General features: G+C 46.0%; 1 protein-coding gene across 4 annotated transcripts in view; it reads right to left on the bottom strand.

Annotated features, from left to right (window-relative positions):
* The window catches only part of CEP290 (centrosomal protein 290), a 1,516,454-nt gene that overhangs the window by 1,182,399 nt on the left and 316,929 nt on the right, over positions 1-17,126 (bottom strand). For all 4 annotated transcript variants that reach the window (XM_085653911.1, XM_085653913.1, XM_085653912.1 and 1 more), the window contains exon 18: positions 15,491-15,575. In XM_085653911.1, the coding sequence (XP_085510037.1) occupies positions 15,491-15,575 (85 nt within the window). The remainder of the gene's footprint in view (positions 1-15,490; positions 15,576-17,126) is intronic.

Here is a 17,126-nt window from a genome sequence, read left to right as displayed (position 1 = left end):
TGTAGCACAGTGATGACTCTGCTTCTAGCGCTGGGAGGCCTTTTGGTAGCCGTGCGCTTTAGAAATGTATATTCATTCATTCATTTATTGCAGCCACGCGACGGTGCACAAGCCGCAACAACCAGCAGGCCTTCCAGAAGCAACCCATCAGGGGCCTATAAAGTTCACATTTTGTATATCCCCCTACCATCTCATGACCCAGTGCGTGCCTCACAGAGCTGTTCTCTGTAGTGCTTTAGTGTTCAATAAGGATATAGTGGATTCTGATGGAGATCGAAGGGATGTTGCAAAAAAGGCAATTTGACATATAGATTGTACATGGGAAACAATGTAATGCTGGAGAATGATGTAGGTGATGTAATATGTTATTGTATGTGTGATATGTTTAGTGAGGTTATAAAGATGTCATGGCTGGGTGGGAGGTGTTACCTTAAAGGATGGATTCATGTAATCCTTATTTATTCAATGTAAATCAGTTAAGATTTAGGGGTTAGTTTTAAGAGATATGTTATGGGATAGATTAATTATTTAAAATATATGCAATACATTTTCATACTTAGGGCTCCAGGTTATGGTTGGCAGCATTAGTACATTCTATTAAAGTAATGAATACAATTTTAATGGCAGGGAAAAGCAGAGATGAAAGAAGAAATGAGACATAAGCAGGTCAAACATAAGGATGAAAAGGAGAGGAGCTGCCTAGATTAAAGGGGAGAAAGAGGCAGAAAAAAACAATGTGGGGGAGGTGAGAAAAGACAGAGAAAGTGGGAATTTGTCAGTTTTCTCTTAAATAGAATTAGGAGCAATCTGACCTGTAGGAAAACAGAGAGATACGTCACGTCTAAAAGTTAGGTTCATTATTCTGCGATTTAATATAGATTATATTAGCACCTGCCTTTAAGTGAGGATGAAAGGAAGAAACCATGAAAGAAGTAAAAGAAACTATAAATGAAAGAAGAGTGGAGAATGTAGAGGAGAGATACAGCGACAATATGAATAACTGGTGGAAAGAAAATTACAGTGAAAGAAGTAAGAGAGTGAAGGGATGAAGCCAGAAAACAAAATGAAGGGAACAAGTGGGTGAAAATTAAAGAGAGAAACAGAATGAGACAGATAGGAGAAGGGAGCGATGGAAGGGAAGAAAATGAGAGGAGAAAGACAGTGAAAGGCGTGAGAGCTAATGAAAAAATAAACGGGGAGAGAAAAATAAAGTAGATGAATGAAGAGGAGTGGTAGAAAAGAAAAGCAGTGTAGTGAGGAAGAGGAGAGAGAAAAAAAGCAGAAGAGAAAAATGTGTGAAGAGGAATGAATACGAACAAAAAAGGACAATAAAGACAAAAGGTAGTGGCAGTAGAGAGGAAAGAAACAAGTGAAGAGAGAAAAGCTAAAAATAGAAAGAAGGGAATTAAATCAAGATAAAAGCAATAATACTAATAATAACAGCCATACTTCCCAGTTTATCTTTTTTACAGATTTTTAAACTTGGAACTACAGAAAGGAATATGCTACTTACCAGTATGCATCTGTTCTTGGCATTTAGAGCTGCAGATCTATACACTGTGCATAGCTCGCCATCTGGTGTTGGGCCCGGATGTTTGCAGTTTGTTTTTCCTCTTGGAAAGTCTTTGGAAGTCACGAGTTCGGTGACTCCTCCCTTGGTTGGTATTGCGCATGGGCTTCGGCTCCATCCTCAGATTGTTTTTCGCCAGCAGGGAAAGATGGAGCGTAGTGGTAACAGTAAAGAAACCCATGTGTGTTGTATCTAAATAAGATAAGACTGGAACAGATACAGGTAGCCGGGGAGGCGGGTGGGCGTGTATAGATCTGCAGCTCTACATGCCAAGAACAGATGCATACTGGTAAGTAGCATATTCCGTTCGAGGCATATGAGCTGCAGATTATACACTGTGCATAGATTATATAGCAGTACCCAAACCTAGCGGCGACCACCGGTATCCGTTGCAGTAGTTTGGAACAGTGTTTTGAGTACAGCCTGGCCCACAGTAGCTTGTTGCTTGGTTTGCACATCTACACAGTAATGTTTTGTGAAAGTGTGCGGTGTTGACCATGTGGCTGCTTTGCATATGTCATCTAGTGGTATGTTTCCTAGAAAAGCCATAGAAGCCCCTATCTTTCTTGTTGAGTGGGCTTTAGGGGGAACCAATAGCGTTCGTTTTGCTTTGTGGTAGCAAATCTGTATGCATTTTACAATCCACCTAGCTATCCCTGATTTAGAAATAGGGTTGCCTTTATGTGGTGGAGAGAAGGAGACAAATAGCTGTTTGGTATTCCTGAAAGGTTGTGTGCGTTGGATGTAGTAAAGTAAAGCCCTTTTTACATCCAGTGTGTGTAACGCTCTTTCCGCAACGGTTTGAGGTTGTGAGAGAAAGACTGGTAATTCTACCGACTGGTTTAAATGGAATGGAGAAATGACTTTGGGTAGAAACTTTGGGTTGGTGCAGAGTACAACCTTGTTCTGATGCATTTGGAGAAAAGGTTCCTGTATAGTGAGTGCTTGTATTTCACTAACCCTTCTGAGGGAAGTGATGGCCACTAGAAAAGCTGTTTTCCGTGTGAGAAATTGGAGCTCACATTTATGTAATGGTTCGAAAGGGGGTCCCATTAACCGTGTGAGAACTATATTCAAATTCCAGACCGGTGAGGGTGGTACTCTGGGCGGAATTACTCTTTTGAGGCCTTCCATGAAGGCCTTGATGGCAGGCACTCTGAAGAGTGAGAGGTGCTGCCTGCTCTGTAAGTAAGCAGCAATGGCAGCGAGGTGTAACCTAATGGAAGTATATGCTAGGTTACACCTTTGTAGGTGGAGTAAATAACATATGATGTGCTATATGGACACATTTAAAGGATTGATTGTGTTGTTGTGGCAGTAAACAACAAATCTTTTCCACTTTGCAGCATAGCATGCCCTAGTAGTAGGGCGTCTAGCTTCCCTGATAATGTTCATGCAATCAGGGGGAAGGTTAAGGTATCCAAATTCTAGGACCTCAGGAGCCAGATCGCAAGGTTGAGCTGAGCTGGGTCCGGGTGCCTGATCTCTCCATGGTTCTGGGTTAGGAGGCATGGTGAGAGGTGTAGCCTTTGGTGTGGTACTACTGAGAGTTCCAGCAATGTGGTGTACCACGGTTGTCTGGCCCATATTGGAGCTACTAGGATCAGTGTTAGGGAATGCTGTTGTAGCTTTCGCACCACTAATGGAATTAGTGGGAGAGGTGGAAAAGCGTATGCAAATTTGTTTGACCAGTTCATCCATATCGCATTGCCTTTGGACAATGGGTGTGGATATCTGGCGGCGAAGCTTGGGCATTTTTTGTTTTCGTGGGTGGCGAATAGGTCTATGTGTGGATGCCCCCACTTCTGAAAGAACGGGTGAAGAACTTGTGGGTGAAGTTCCCACTCGTGGATCTGCTGCGTCTGTCTGCTGAGCAGATCTGCCACGGTGTTTTGGACTCCTGGGACGTGTTGGGCCAGGAGAAAGATTTTTTGTGGAATTGCCCATCTCCACATGCTCTGTGCTAGCTGAGAGAGCTGTGGAGAGTGTGTGCCCCCCTGCTTTTGAATGTAGTACATGGCAGTCATGTTGTCTGTGCGAATGAGGACTGCCTTGCCTGAAATCTGCGTCTGGAAAGATTTTAGGGCGAGGAAGATTGCTAGTAACTCCAGATGGTTGATGTGGAGTAACTTTTGTTGCGGCGTCCATGTGCCCTGCACTGTGAGGTGTAGTAGATGAGCTCCCCATCCGGAGAGCGATGCGTCCGTTGTTAGGATTATTTGTGGAACCGGGTCCAGGAACGGTCGACCTCTGGAAAGGTTTGTGGTGTTCCACCACTGCAGAGAGCGATGGGTGCGAACCTTCTACCAACACCAGATCTGCCAGTTGTCCCTGGGCCTGGTTCCACTGGCGCGCTAAGCACTCTTGGAGTGGACGCATCTGGAGTCTTGCATGGGGCACTATGAAGATGCAAGAGGCCATCATCCCTATCAGTTGCATAAACACTCTTGCTGGGAGAGAGTGTTGAGAAATGAATTTTTGACGCAGGGCCTGTATCTTTGCAATCCTGGCAGGATTGGGATAGGCTATGGCTTTTGAGGTGTCTATGGTGGCACCGAGGTATTGTTTTGTGTGTGATGGTACCAGGTGGGATTTTTGATGGTTCACCGTGAACCCTAGCTGGTGGAGTAGTTGGACTGTAGCGGCGGTATGTTGCACACATTGTTCGTAGGACGTGGCTTTTATTAGCCAATCGTCCAGATACGGGAAGACGTGAATGTGCTGTCTTCTGAGGTGTGCAGCCACTACTGCTAGGCACTTGGTGAATACCCTTGGTGCTATTGTTACCCCGAAGGGAGCACCTTGAACTGGTAGTGTTGCCCGTCCACCACAAATCTGAGGTACTTTCTGCGAGACTGGTGTACTGGAAAATGAAAGTATGCGTCTTTCAAGTCCAGAGTGGTGAGAAAATCGTTCTGGGAGAGAAGTGGGAGAACCTGTTGAAGGGTTACCATGTGAAAATGGTCTGAATGTATGTAAGTGTTTGAGGTCTGAGATCTAGGATAGGTCGTAGAGTCTCGTCTGTCTTTGGAATCAGAAAGTACAGGGAGTAGACCCATAAATTTTGCTGATTTATGGGGACCTGCTCTATGGCTCCTTTTTGCAGTAGGGAGGTTACCTCCTGTTTTAGCAGTGCAGTATGTTCTTGAGACATAGGGCGGTGCCTGGGTGGAATGTTTGGGGGGGCAGATGTTAGTTCTAAGCAATACCCTGACTGAATAATTTGTGTCACCCATCTGTCTGAGGTGATTGTCTCCCAGACGTGAATGAAATGTTGTATTCTGCCCCCGACCGGAGTGGAATGGTCTGGAGGGAGCGGGGGAAAGTCATTGGGTAGTAGGTGTGGCAGAGCGGGCGGTATTTGTTTTGCCTCTGCCCTTATTATTATTGCCTCTGTATCCGCCTCTTTGATAACCCTTTATGAAGGTAGATTGAGGAGGGGATTTGTAGGACGTGGATGCACTATCCGAGGAGTAGCCTCTGCCCGTGCCTCGAAAGGAAGAGCGGCGAAAGGAGCGCCTAGGAGTTTGTGACTGTAGGGCTCCCATGGATTTCGCCGTGTCAGTATCTTTTTTCATCTTTTCGAGGGCTTCATCAACTTTTGGGCCAAATAGATGATCTTGGTCAAATGGGTGATTTAATATAGAGGCTTGTACCTCAGGTTTAAAACCTGAAACTCTGAGCCAGGCATGACGACGTAGAAGGACACTGGTGTTTATGGCCCTGGAGGCTGTATCTGCTGCATCTAGGGCACAGTGAATAGAGGTATTAGTTATTAGTTTTCCCTCTTAGATCAATTCATTGGCCCTGTTCTTATATTTTTCAGGGAGATGGTGCATGATGGTCTCTAACTCATCGTAATGTGCCCTGTCGTATCTGGCCAACAGCGCTTGCGTGTTGGCGATACGCCATATGTTGGCGGCTTGTGACGCAGTGCGCTTCCCTGACGCGTCTAGGAGCTTGGACTCCTTGTCAGGTGGTGGTGCTTCGCCTGACGCCTGAGAATTGGAGCGTTTCCTAGCTGTAGATACCACTAGGGAATCCAATGGTGCAGGGCCTTTAATATATGAAGGGTCTGTGGGGGCGGCTTTGTATTTCTTCTCTATACGGGGGTTTAGGACCCTGGCCCTGACTTGGTCTTTAAAGACCTCCGGTGCATGTTTAATCACCCCTTTTAACATAGGTAGGATGGCAGTAGACCTATGTGCGTCGTCAAAGGTGTCTAGGAGAAAATCCTCCACTGGGTCAGTGTGTAACTCCACCCCGTGGTAGTATGCCGCCTTTTGTAATAGGTGGTGAAAACCCAAGGAATCTTCAGGTGGGGATGGCCTAGATGGGTAAAGGTCATCCTGTGGGACATCTGGGATGTCCGGATTATTATAGTCGTCCCATGGCTCTGGAGATCCAGTAGGGGTGGGATCCTGTGGCACATCTGCTGGATTATAAAATGGGTCTCCTAAGTTGTCTGGGACAGGAGACAAGGTTGGGGAACAATGAGGCGGGGGTGGAGAGGGTAGAGGTGGGGAGGGTGGAGGAGGAGGGGAAGGCACTCTGAAAGGGGAGGTAGCAGTGTCTTTCCTCTTTGGAGGTGGAGCTGGTTTGTCCAAGTGTCTCTTTTTTGTAGACAATGTCAAATGTCCAGTTTTTGGATCCTTGGTGAGTGTCTTTTGGAGAGGATCCGGTGTAAAAAGTTCTTGCGACACTGGTTGTTCGGTCGGCGCCGAAGTTTTTGGGGCCGACGGCTTTTTAGGATTGTCCAAGCCGTGCTTCTTTGGGACCTCCGATTTTTTGCTCAGCGCCGAAGAAGGCTTCGGCACGGGAGTGTCGGTGCCGAGGGCCTTGTGATGTTTGGTCGGCACTGGCAGGGCAGGTTTCGACACCGAAGGCTAAGGTAGTGGGTTCGGTGTGGAGATGGAGGCCGATCTTTTCTTAGGTGCCGAAGGGTGTTTTTCGGTACCGATGGTAGGCTGGCTCGAGCCCGAGCTGCCGGAAGGCTTAATAGGCTTTTTTACCGGGCCCGAAGGTGGGGTGTGAGAAGCAGTATCCTTGGTCTTGCCTAGGCCCGAAGGCGAAGGTGTGACCGAAGCCTTTTTGGGTGTCGGTGTGGGAGGGGGTATTGTACTCACGACCCTCTGCGCCGGGGTGATGTCCTCCACATCTGAATCGTCGGACTCGGAAGCACTGACGAGGTCGTCGTCCTCCTCTTCGATGTTCTGCTGTCCCGGAGCTTCGACGTCGTCCCCGAAGATGTCGACTGGAGCGGAGGTCGAGGAGTGCGCCATATTGCGTCTAGCCCGTTGATCTCAAATAGTCTTTTTGGAGCGAAAAGACTTGCAGGCGGGGCAGTCTCGAGCCTCGTGTTCAGGGGAGAGGCAGAGGTTGCACACCTCGTGGAGATCGGTGTGGGGAAACTTGGACCCACATCGAGGGCACTTCTTGAAAGGAATTCTTTCCATCAGCCGAGACCGGAGCCGGAATAGGCCCGAAGGCCACCGTCGACGACCGGAATCGAAGAAGTGCCGAAGAGAAGGTGATTAAGATGATTTATTATCTGAAGGATCTCGATGAGCGAGGATTTTGCATCGATCGGTGAACTGGAAGGTTCGGAACCGGAGCGTGAAGTATTACATCCGAGCCCGATGGCGGAAAAAAACAATCTGGGGATGGAGCCGAAGCCCATGCGCAATACGAACCAAGGGAGGAGTCACCGAACTCGTGACTTCCAAAGACTTTCCAAGAGGAAAAACAAACTGCAAACATCCGGGCCCAACACCAGATGGCGATCTATGCACAGTGTATAATCTGCAGCTCATATGCCTCGAACACCATATTTCCTGGGCTGTCCTTATTTTTACAGATGGAAAAAATGGAACGCAGGTCTTCTCCAAGTGGCTTTTGATGTTGTCCGTCATAAATGTTAAATCAATAGCTGTTTAAATTGACAGCCCGGTATTTAACATGTGACGCGTTTCCCTTGTGAAGCTTAAACTGCTGTCAGAGTTCTAGAGCTACTTTGCTAAATTTTACGATGGGTGTGTTGTTGTATTGTATGTGGTGTTTACATTATGAGGAAGGATTGAGTAAACGATGCAGCAGGAAAAGGCAAATTATTTGGATTAATGAAGCACATTTTGTGATCGTATTACTTTGATATTTTGTTATTTTTACATTGTCGGGGCATTCTCTGTACCTCATTAGTACCAGTTTAACATCCAAATATAACAATAAGCAACAGAATGGTGACCAGTCAATCTTAGCAGATGGTCTTCCACTGCACAGCAACACTTGTTGGTGCATTTTTTGTAACTTTTGAACCGTTTGAGCTAGAAGCAATTTTATTTCGTCAACATCTGCAGATTATGCAGCAGGTGATGAATTATGAAGCAAATGCGAAAAATCTGTGCAAAAAATGCAGCAAACTCACAATCGCATAATTTAAGTGACCCAGCGTATCACAAATCTACTACTGATAGATGGTAATCCCTACAGACTTGGTAATTATTTCTTTGTCTTGTAAAATCAAAACTGTGGGACGATTAACAAACAAAGGTGTTAAATACGGTTTGAGCTCTACGGCCTCACTTGATCATACTATTACACTCATTTGTTCTTCACAAAAGAGGCAAAATAGTATGCCTTGAAACCCATGCAAGGCTCGGATTCCACATGTACCATTGTACCACTGATGTGACTTTTTAAAAATTGCCTATTCCTCCTTGGCACACAATTCCACAGAATTAAAGAAAGCCCTTTCATTACATGTGATAAAGTGGGTTTGTGTTGCAGTAAACCCTCCCCCTTTTTTCTTGCCAGACTACTGATGCTCTTTGACCTGATGTGCTCTGGGGCCCTGCCAATCAGGACCCCAGGGCCTGTGTTCTTTCCCCAAAACAAAACCCAATTGGCATCTCTGGCCACATGTCAGCCCCTGGTAAATGGAACCATAGGTACCCAGGGCACTGTGACCAGAGAAGGCCCCTAAGGACTGTAGCACTTATTGTGCCCCCCCTTAGAGGCCCTGTACCCTGACACCCACCCACTGCCTTTGCAGGCTGAGTGTCTGGGTGGAGAACAAAACAAAGAGTCGACATGGCACACATCCCTGTGTGCCATGCCCACAAACCACTGCCCTGGCATACATCAGTCACCCCTCTCGCTGGGTGCCCTATACCAGTGGTGAGGGTACAGGTGCATGAACCCTGTACCCCTACAGTGCCCAGGTCCATTCCTGGGCCCTGTAAGTGCAGTGCTGCCATTAAGAGTATATGGTGCTGGGAGGTTGTCATTACGAACTCCACAGCACCATAATAGCTACACTGAAGACTGGGAAGTTTGGTATCAAACCTCTCAGCACATTAAACCCACACTGATGCCAGTGTGGCATTTAATGTAAAATGCACCACAGAGGGCATCTTAGAGAAGCCCCCTGAAAAACGAACAACTACCAGTTACCTGACTGAGTGGCTGCGCAGGCTGCCACCACCAGACATGTTTCTGGACCCCTGGGTCGAGAGCCTGCTGCTCTCGGGGGCCTGAAACAATGCACATCCTGGGACGAGGTGCCAAGCCTCCTCCCCCAGGATGGGCAGGGTTCACACAGGAGAAGCTTCAAAGGCATGCCGCTGTTGTGAGCCTCTCCAGACCATTTGCTGCTTTCAGCAACTGGTCCCTACTGGTTCTACCCCCCACTTTGGGCAGGAGAACCGGTGGGAAAAACAAGTGAGGAAGAGAGGTGTGCCCACCTCTACCAACTCCACACCTAAGGTGGGGGAGGCGAGGTGAAGCACAACCTCAAGTACCCGCCATCTTGAGGATGGGGGACCCAGCCAACCAGGGACAGGCTCCTGCCCCCCTCCCACTGGAGAGTAGCAGAATAGGGGGTGTACCAACCCCAGGGAAGGGACCCATTGGTCCCTGCCCTTTACCTACCTGTAACGCCCCTAAATTTAGTATTTAGGGGCACCCTGAACCTTCCTTCCTCAGATTCAGCAACCACAAGAAAAGAAGAAAGACGAAAAGCCGTGCAGAGCTAACAAGAGGACGACGCCCACTGACTTGGCCCCAGCCCTACAGGCCTGTCTCCCCTCGAACCTGCTCCTGCGAAACCCCAGCGTGTCCAGCGGCCAGCAACCTCAAAAACCCCAGGGGACCTGCCTGCCTTCACTCTAGAAGTTGTTTCTCCCGAGAACACCGGATGTGTTTAAACTGCAGCTTCTGGTGCCAGCGAGGGACCGCAAATCCAGCACACTCTGCACCCGCCGGCCCGTGTTTGAGTGAACAAACACCATGAGGAGGTCCGCCGGAAATCCTGACCCGAGATCCGGCGATCCCTGACCTGCCTCAAGCCTCCAGACGACCCCTGCAGCTTCAATCCAGAGGACCCCCCCACCGCGACCAGAGCGGGTAAGAAAATCTGACATCCAAATGCACCCCTGCACCCTGACGCCCCACGGCCTTGTTTGTCCAACCCAGTGGTGCCTAACCATCCCTCTACATCCCAACTTACCCCTCGAAGTAGAGGTCACTCCTGGAAGATCCTCGTCCCAGAGCCTGCAGTGTTTCTTTGTCCCAGAGAATACCTCAAACTGCACCCGGCTGCCCTAGCGCCGCTGAGGGTGACCCTTTGGTGCTAACTTGGTCCCCAACTTGCCCCGAGCTTAACCCTAGGAGCTTTGCTCCCACAACCCCGTGGCCTGTGTCAACTTTTTGAAATGCAATAATATTCCTTAAAAATCGTACCTTTAACCAAAACGCATTTACTCACCTGTTTTCAGGAAAAGTCCCAGGGCTGAATCTAGGATCCAGTCCTGTGTTAGCAAAAGTAATCTGAAAAGTAATTAACTGCATTTTTCTTAAAAAGCCCATTCATTTGAATGTACTATACCTGCAATGTGTTGCAAACTGCTTCCTTAAAACTGTAACCAAAACCAGTACAAATCATACTGCAATTTTGAACAGTTTTCATACAAGTAATTTACTACTGCAAAGTATTTATATGCGTACTTGTACCAGGCTTGCTTGGTTCTAGAAATAAAACAACAGTATATTTTTTTTTAATACAAAACAATTGGCCTAGAGTTCAGTTCTTGAGTGTGTGAGACCATTTACATCAAATGCTTTACACTGTCCTCCGATACTGCCTTACGGCTCGACCAAGCTACCACTTTAGAGAGTAAGGTTCTATCTAACTTTAACCTCTGCCAAACCTTTGGAGACCCTTGGACTCTATACACACTGTACCTCACATTGGTGCAGTATGCATAGAGCCAGCTTCTTAAATTACATCCATTCCAAATCTGGGGGGTGATCTGTTCCCTTCCCATCCTTTTTAAAATATTTTTTATTGGCACTTTCAGTGCATTCTACAACAAAAAACATACATTCTTCATAGACATCTCCTCTTTGAAGTTTCAACAGGTCTGAGGCTATGCTTTGGTATTTGCAGGGTGCATGTAAGGAAGTTTAAGTGACAGGGGCAGTTTCAAGCAGAAGACCTCTGGTAAGAAAGAAAAGGAAAAATAAAATTATAATAATGTTATGTTATTATCATTTTATATTGTCCTTCTGCTGCGGCAGCTTGTGTGAGGGGACGGGGCTGGAGAGCAGGGAAGGAGTAGTAGAACACTCCTAAGTGCGCAATGACTGTATGGCCGGCCCTCTAAGGCGGACCAAAACAGTAACCCTGGCCGGAGCTTGCAGAGTGCAGCTACGCAGACGTCCAAGGAGTTGGGGGGAAACTCCGTGGAACTCCGCTCCGCCACCCGCCAGCGTGTAACACAGGCACACGTAGTCCCAGCGGTGCGCGGGGGCCCCAAGCTCCACTATGGCCAGAGCCCGTTAGGGGCCCCTCCACATAACTTGCAGGGGGACCCCCTCAAGTTTCGTTAAGCCACTGATATTGCAGGCACCTTGACCTGCATCCTCAACATGGCACAGGGAACAAAGGTGTCTGGGTCATTGATTTCCCCCGAGTTTCTATCAGGCTGGGCTCAGAGGGCCATCATCTTCCTGGGGAACGTGAACTGTGCCCTATCCATGGAGAGGCGTAGGTCGCTCCTCATTATGACTTACCTCAAGTTGGGGGAGCTGGCCACTTCCGAAGCAAGTCGCATCTCCCAGGGGGGAGGACTGTATGGTGACTCATGTATTTGGGAGCTGAGCAAGTTTTTACAGACCTTTAATTAACTAGACAAGACCCAGGCATCAATTAGACATAAGAATCAGGTTTCGGTGACGGCGGAGCACCTCCCATGGTTGTCCAATCAGGTAGCGGATTGGTACTCTGGTCACCTTCAGGACACGAGCCTCTGGAGATTGCACCCATTCGTGTTTCAAGCTCTTCACGACAGATGGGGCCCGTACTTTGTGGATCCCTTTGCCTCTCATTTGGATCACCAATTTCGAAGGTACTACGGCTGGCGTCCAGATCCGGATGCATTGGCCATGGATGCCTTCCTTCATGACTGGCAATCCAAACAGGGGTATGCCTTTCCTCCATTTGTGATGACCATGCGCCTTTCAGCTCAGGTCGAGAAAGCAAAAGACACACAATTGATGGACGGAATGCAGAACAGATCAAAACATTCACCCCCAGTCAAGCAATCTGGGTTAAATCCATTATTCTTTTGCTCACCATGCCACCCCAGTTTAGACCTGGCCATATGCAAATCAGTCTTGACCCTGTGCCTCATGGGAACAGTCCAGCCTGAACTGCCAAGCCAGGTCAGCAGATAAAAGGAAGATGTGGTTCTAGTGACTCCGACTTGGAGATCACAAGTCTGGTATTGGTTCTACTGGAACTTTCTTGGGATACCCCAATCCTGCTACCAGTTTCTGGATCCCCTCAAATATAAGGAGGGGGTTCCCCATCATCTGGTTATTCAAGGATCTCTGTCGCTTATGACGTGGATGTTTACAGGGAATGTTGGAAAGTCCCAGGCCTTTCGCAATAGGCTGCATCCCTTCTCTCGAGAGCATGGGCAGACAGCACTATCAAGTGCTACAAATCGGCATGGTCTAGATGGCTGGGCTGGTGTCACCAGAAACATCTGGATCCTGTGGGGACAGACACTGTCCACATTCTGATATTTCCTTGCCTCCCTGGCCTAAGAGGGTCTTGCTTATAGATCCATCAACACCTTTAGGTCAGCAATTTCGGCAGGCCACTCACTGGTCGGTGACCATCCAGTTGGGGATCATCACCTCATACGGAAACTGTTGGTGGAATCTGCATATCCCTTCCGCCGGGACCCATATAGTCTGTTCTATGGGATGTGAACACAGTCCTGACATGTTTTTATCATGGAGATACAACAAACATCTCTTGCAGAAGGAGCTCTTAGCTAAATTAGCAACCCTTCTTTGTTTGGTTTCGTGCCGAAAAGTCTCAGACATAAGAGCTCTGGACCTAACAGGTAGAGTTTTTACCACAGACGGTGTTATTTTTAATACCTCAAGACGTAGGAAATGTTAATCTTGTGTGATTACTTTCTCTTCCTTTCCAGATTCCCCAAAAATATGTATCGTAAGTTGCATAAGAGCTATGAGATTATGACGGCGGATGTGCGCCCACACAGAGAAACACAGCTCCTGAAAGCACTGAGGAAGCCTTTCCGGGCAGTCTCTTTACCCATCAACGCCAGATAGGCTAGATGAGCCATGCAAGAGGCTGGCAAAGATACCAATCTGTTTGGGGCTCACTCTGTCAGAGGTGCTATGGCATCAAAGGTATTCTCCCTCGGAGCTTGTTTAGAGGATATCCTCAATGCAGCGGACTGGTCTTCAGACTACCTTTAAAAGGTTCTACTTCAAACCAGTCCAGACTCTGGCTTTGCTGGTTGGGGATAAGCTTTAAACCAGCGTAATCCTCGCCTCCGGTCCAGACATAGAATGTAAAACTTCCTAGCTATCGTAACGGAAAGTTTCAATTCTATCAAGGGCACAGAGGGTGAGCATTAACCCATCCGGTTTACTTTTTTCTCCCACCCTAATACAAGGGAACTATGTATGAGTAGGTATGCTTTACTCATTTTAGACTAGTTCTGTATAAAGAATGTCTGGTCTATGATGTCGTGGACTCCAGATGGCTGTACTCTTTTATTGTAAGCATATACAGATGACTGTAACCTTTGGTTGGAAGCATATTCCAGATATGGTTTCATACAACTCCATTCCTTTTCCCCAAGAATTTGATGGGTCAAAACAGGATTTCAGATGTCACTATCCATCTGCAGTTGCAGGAAGAAAGAGGAGGAGGCGACAGTGACAAGGAACTATGGAGATGCTGCGCGGTCGCAAAACACTCGTAAATGCCACCTACTTCAAGTAGGTGGTAATGCGTTGGCAAATGGGAAGGGGTCCCAAGGGGACCCCTTCCCCTCTGCAAATGCACGCGAAAATATATTTTAAGTGTAGGCAGTGGTCCCAGGGACCACTGCCTGCCCTTAAAAAATGAAACGAAAACGTCCATGGACACCATCCCTGGGAGGGCCCGTCATTCCCAATGGGCTCACAAATTGCGGGAGGCTCATTAATATAAATGAGCCGCGCAATTTGTGAGCCCATTGGGAATCGCAAACAGTGTTAAACACACTATTGTACATTTTAGTTTGTGCCTCGCAATTAGTCGCAAATTGCGAGGTGCAAAATAAAAGGACGTACATCTGGCCTTTAATGTCTTAACGTTTTACAAAATAAGAAAAGAAAAAAATGTGATAATGCTGAATTGTGCCACTATCACCAACAGCTGCCGAATGTTCTGTATTGTTTTGCTCATATCCATAAAAAAAAAAAGATAGGCCATAGAACCACGAGTTAACGCACTATGACTGAAGTATAGCAATGCTCACTGTTAACATGTATGCTGTATTGTATTTATGCATGTCATATCCACCAGATACGTTAATCAAGTACTACCTATGTACAAACGGTACATAGGTAAAAAATAGTTTAAAAAAAAAAAAACTTACACACTGAAGTGCAAGTCATGACTGTTCTGCGCTTCTCTTTTGTCTACAGAATAGGCATTTCATCTTATAGCACAGGCCATTAACGGATCTCAATTGGGGTAGCCAGCAGTAACCACTAATCCCTCCGGATGTACCTTTTTGCACAGCAGATAGTTCAGTTGCTAACCTTGGTCTCAAGACAGCAGCAGGGAAAAAAGTAAACTGGATTGTAAAAGCATGTTTACTTTATGCAGTTTCAACTCTATGCTATTTTGTTTACTCTCAACAACAAATAGGAGTTTAATTGAGAGACGAAGCTAATCCTGTGATATCAAGAGTAAAAGGTTTAATGCATTCACTTTTCCCTACCCTTGCATATTGATGAGAGAAGGTCTGTGATCAAAATGTTAACTAATGAAATACAAGTAGCCATTATTTATAAGTAAATCCACTCTGTCAAGTAAGAAGGTTATCCGGCATAAGAAAGGCAAAATGAAATAACTAATATCAATTTAGCACTAAAAGTACCAAAGACGATTTTAATTGCTATATATGCGAGTAGACTAAACATTTGGCTGCCTACTGCCCTCTGAGACAACCAGTGTTTCAGGGCCTAACCCGTTTGCAAGAGGAGAGATACTCACAGAGGATGAAGCTTCAGTAAAGAGTTGTACAAATTGCTTTTAAGTATATGCAGATTTATTTCTAGTCCTTCCAGGAATCTACATTATCACGGTCTTGTCAATGTTTATGAAACTGAGGCAGGAGTGGCTTGATTTCTAAGCAAATAGACTTCTAAGCAGAAAATTAATTTGAAACTGAAGTGGTTTCCATCAAACAGACACTAGTATTAGAGAAAACTACTGTTTTGCTCTCAGTGACATATTCTGCTTATGTCTAGCAGAAGCTCTAAAGAAGGCATGGGAAGAAGCTATTATTATATAAATACACAAGAAGGCTCCTACAAACATACCTTTTGATTTAAATTCTGCTATAACAGTTCGGTTACGTTCCAGCTCTCTCTCCTTTTCGTTAAGCTCTTTTGAAACATACTCATTCTAAGAAAACAAACCGGTTAACAAAATATCAAGGTATTGTCAATAACATCATTTCACTTCCATAAAAATAAGATGTTAGCGAAAGCACATGAAAAAAATGAAGAGACTTCTATAAAGTTGTAAAATTATGAAATATTCACAGTCCTAAAATGGGAAAATCTGGGATAAACACAGTAACTAGCATTTTTTCTTATTATTAAAGAAAAGAAATTTGAATACGTCCTTTCAGAGCTCAAGGAACAAACACCTTATTTCATTTGGAATGCCTGGTCTCTGCTCTTTGAAATTCCAGGAGTACATTATCTAAGAATTTTCTTGCTGACCAGATCATAGGATAGCTGTTCTTTCTAAAAAACGAAATGCAAGCTATACCAGTCTTTTCCATTGCCTTCGACATATGACATCAAGATGTCCATCTACGTAAGTATGTACTATGTTTTCAAAAACGTCCAAATATAATTTCCAAATGGACAATGCACCATACTGGATCATAGAAAATGGTACTGATGTAGTATTTTTGACTTGAAAGAACAAGTTACTTACTTTCAGTAATGCTTTTTCTGGTCGGGACTCTATCTAACTGCATGTTCCTCACCTTTTGAATACCTCCAGGCGTCAGACTAGAGCCGGAAACTTTTTCACAGCAATTACCTTTAGTTTCAGCAGGTAGCGTTGTGGGATATCGCACAACTTAATGCTACTTCTTCTCATGCAGACATGATGTTGCAGGCAGTATATATGCATCACCTCAAGCTGGCATCAATTTCTTTCCTTACTCTGTCCGTGCAAACAGATGTTGAGCCTTAAGAAACTATCATTAAAATAGTGTGCAGGCTTTCGATATTGGAATTTTATTACTTATTGATTGTTATGAGACCAGTTAAGAGAGTGGAAGAAGGGTGGGTAGGTGAGGAATCTGCGGTTAGATAGAGTCTCCACATGCAAAGGTGTTAACAAAGCTAATTACCTTGTTCTTCTACATTTAGATTACTCACCTTTTGAATAGATCCCAAAGCAGTACCTCCCAGGCGGTGGGGTTTTTGGAATGGCTCAGACCGACCAGGAAATCCTGCAGGACCGAATGGGCAAAATTCCTATCCCGCCGGACTTGGCTATCCAGGCAGTAGTGTTTAGTGAATGTCTTTAGAGATGCCCAAGCATCAGCCTGACAGTTGGCTAAGACTAGCACACCACATGCTAGCACTATAGTCACAGCCTTCGCTCTGATAAGAGTGAGCACGAAAGCCCTCAGGGGCCATTTTCTAGCCAGGCTATATAACAGATCTTGATACATAAGACAATCTATCTGGAGATGGTCTTCTGCTGTACCACTTTGCCCTTTTTAACCCCAGAACATGTGATCAAAAGGTAATCACCCTATCACAATTCTTTGGTCCTCACAAAATAACAACTACGAGCCCTTTTGAGATTGAGGTGATGTAACCTTTCCTTGGAAGGATGGGGTAGTGCATAAAAAGAAGACAAAGTAATGGACTGTCCTACATAAAAGGGAGAAACTACCCTGGGAAGGAATGCGGTCTTCATACGAAG

This window comes from Triturus cristatus, chromosome 4_1, assembly GCF_964204655.1.
Source record: "Triturus cristatus chromosome 4_1, aTriCri1.1, whole genome shotgun sequence".
In the NCBI taxonomy this organism is placed as follows: domain Eukaryota; kingdom Metazoa; phylum Chordata; class Amphibia; order Caudata; family Salamandridae; genus Triturus; species Triturus cristatus.
The sequence above is the reverse complement of the archived record's forward strand: the minus strand, read 5'-3'. Positions and strand labels throughout refer to the sequence as shown.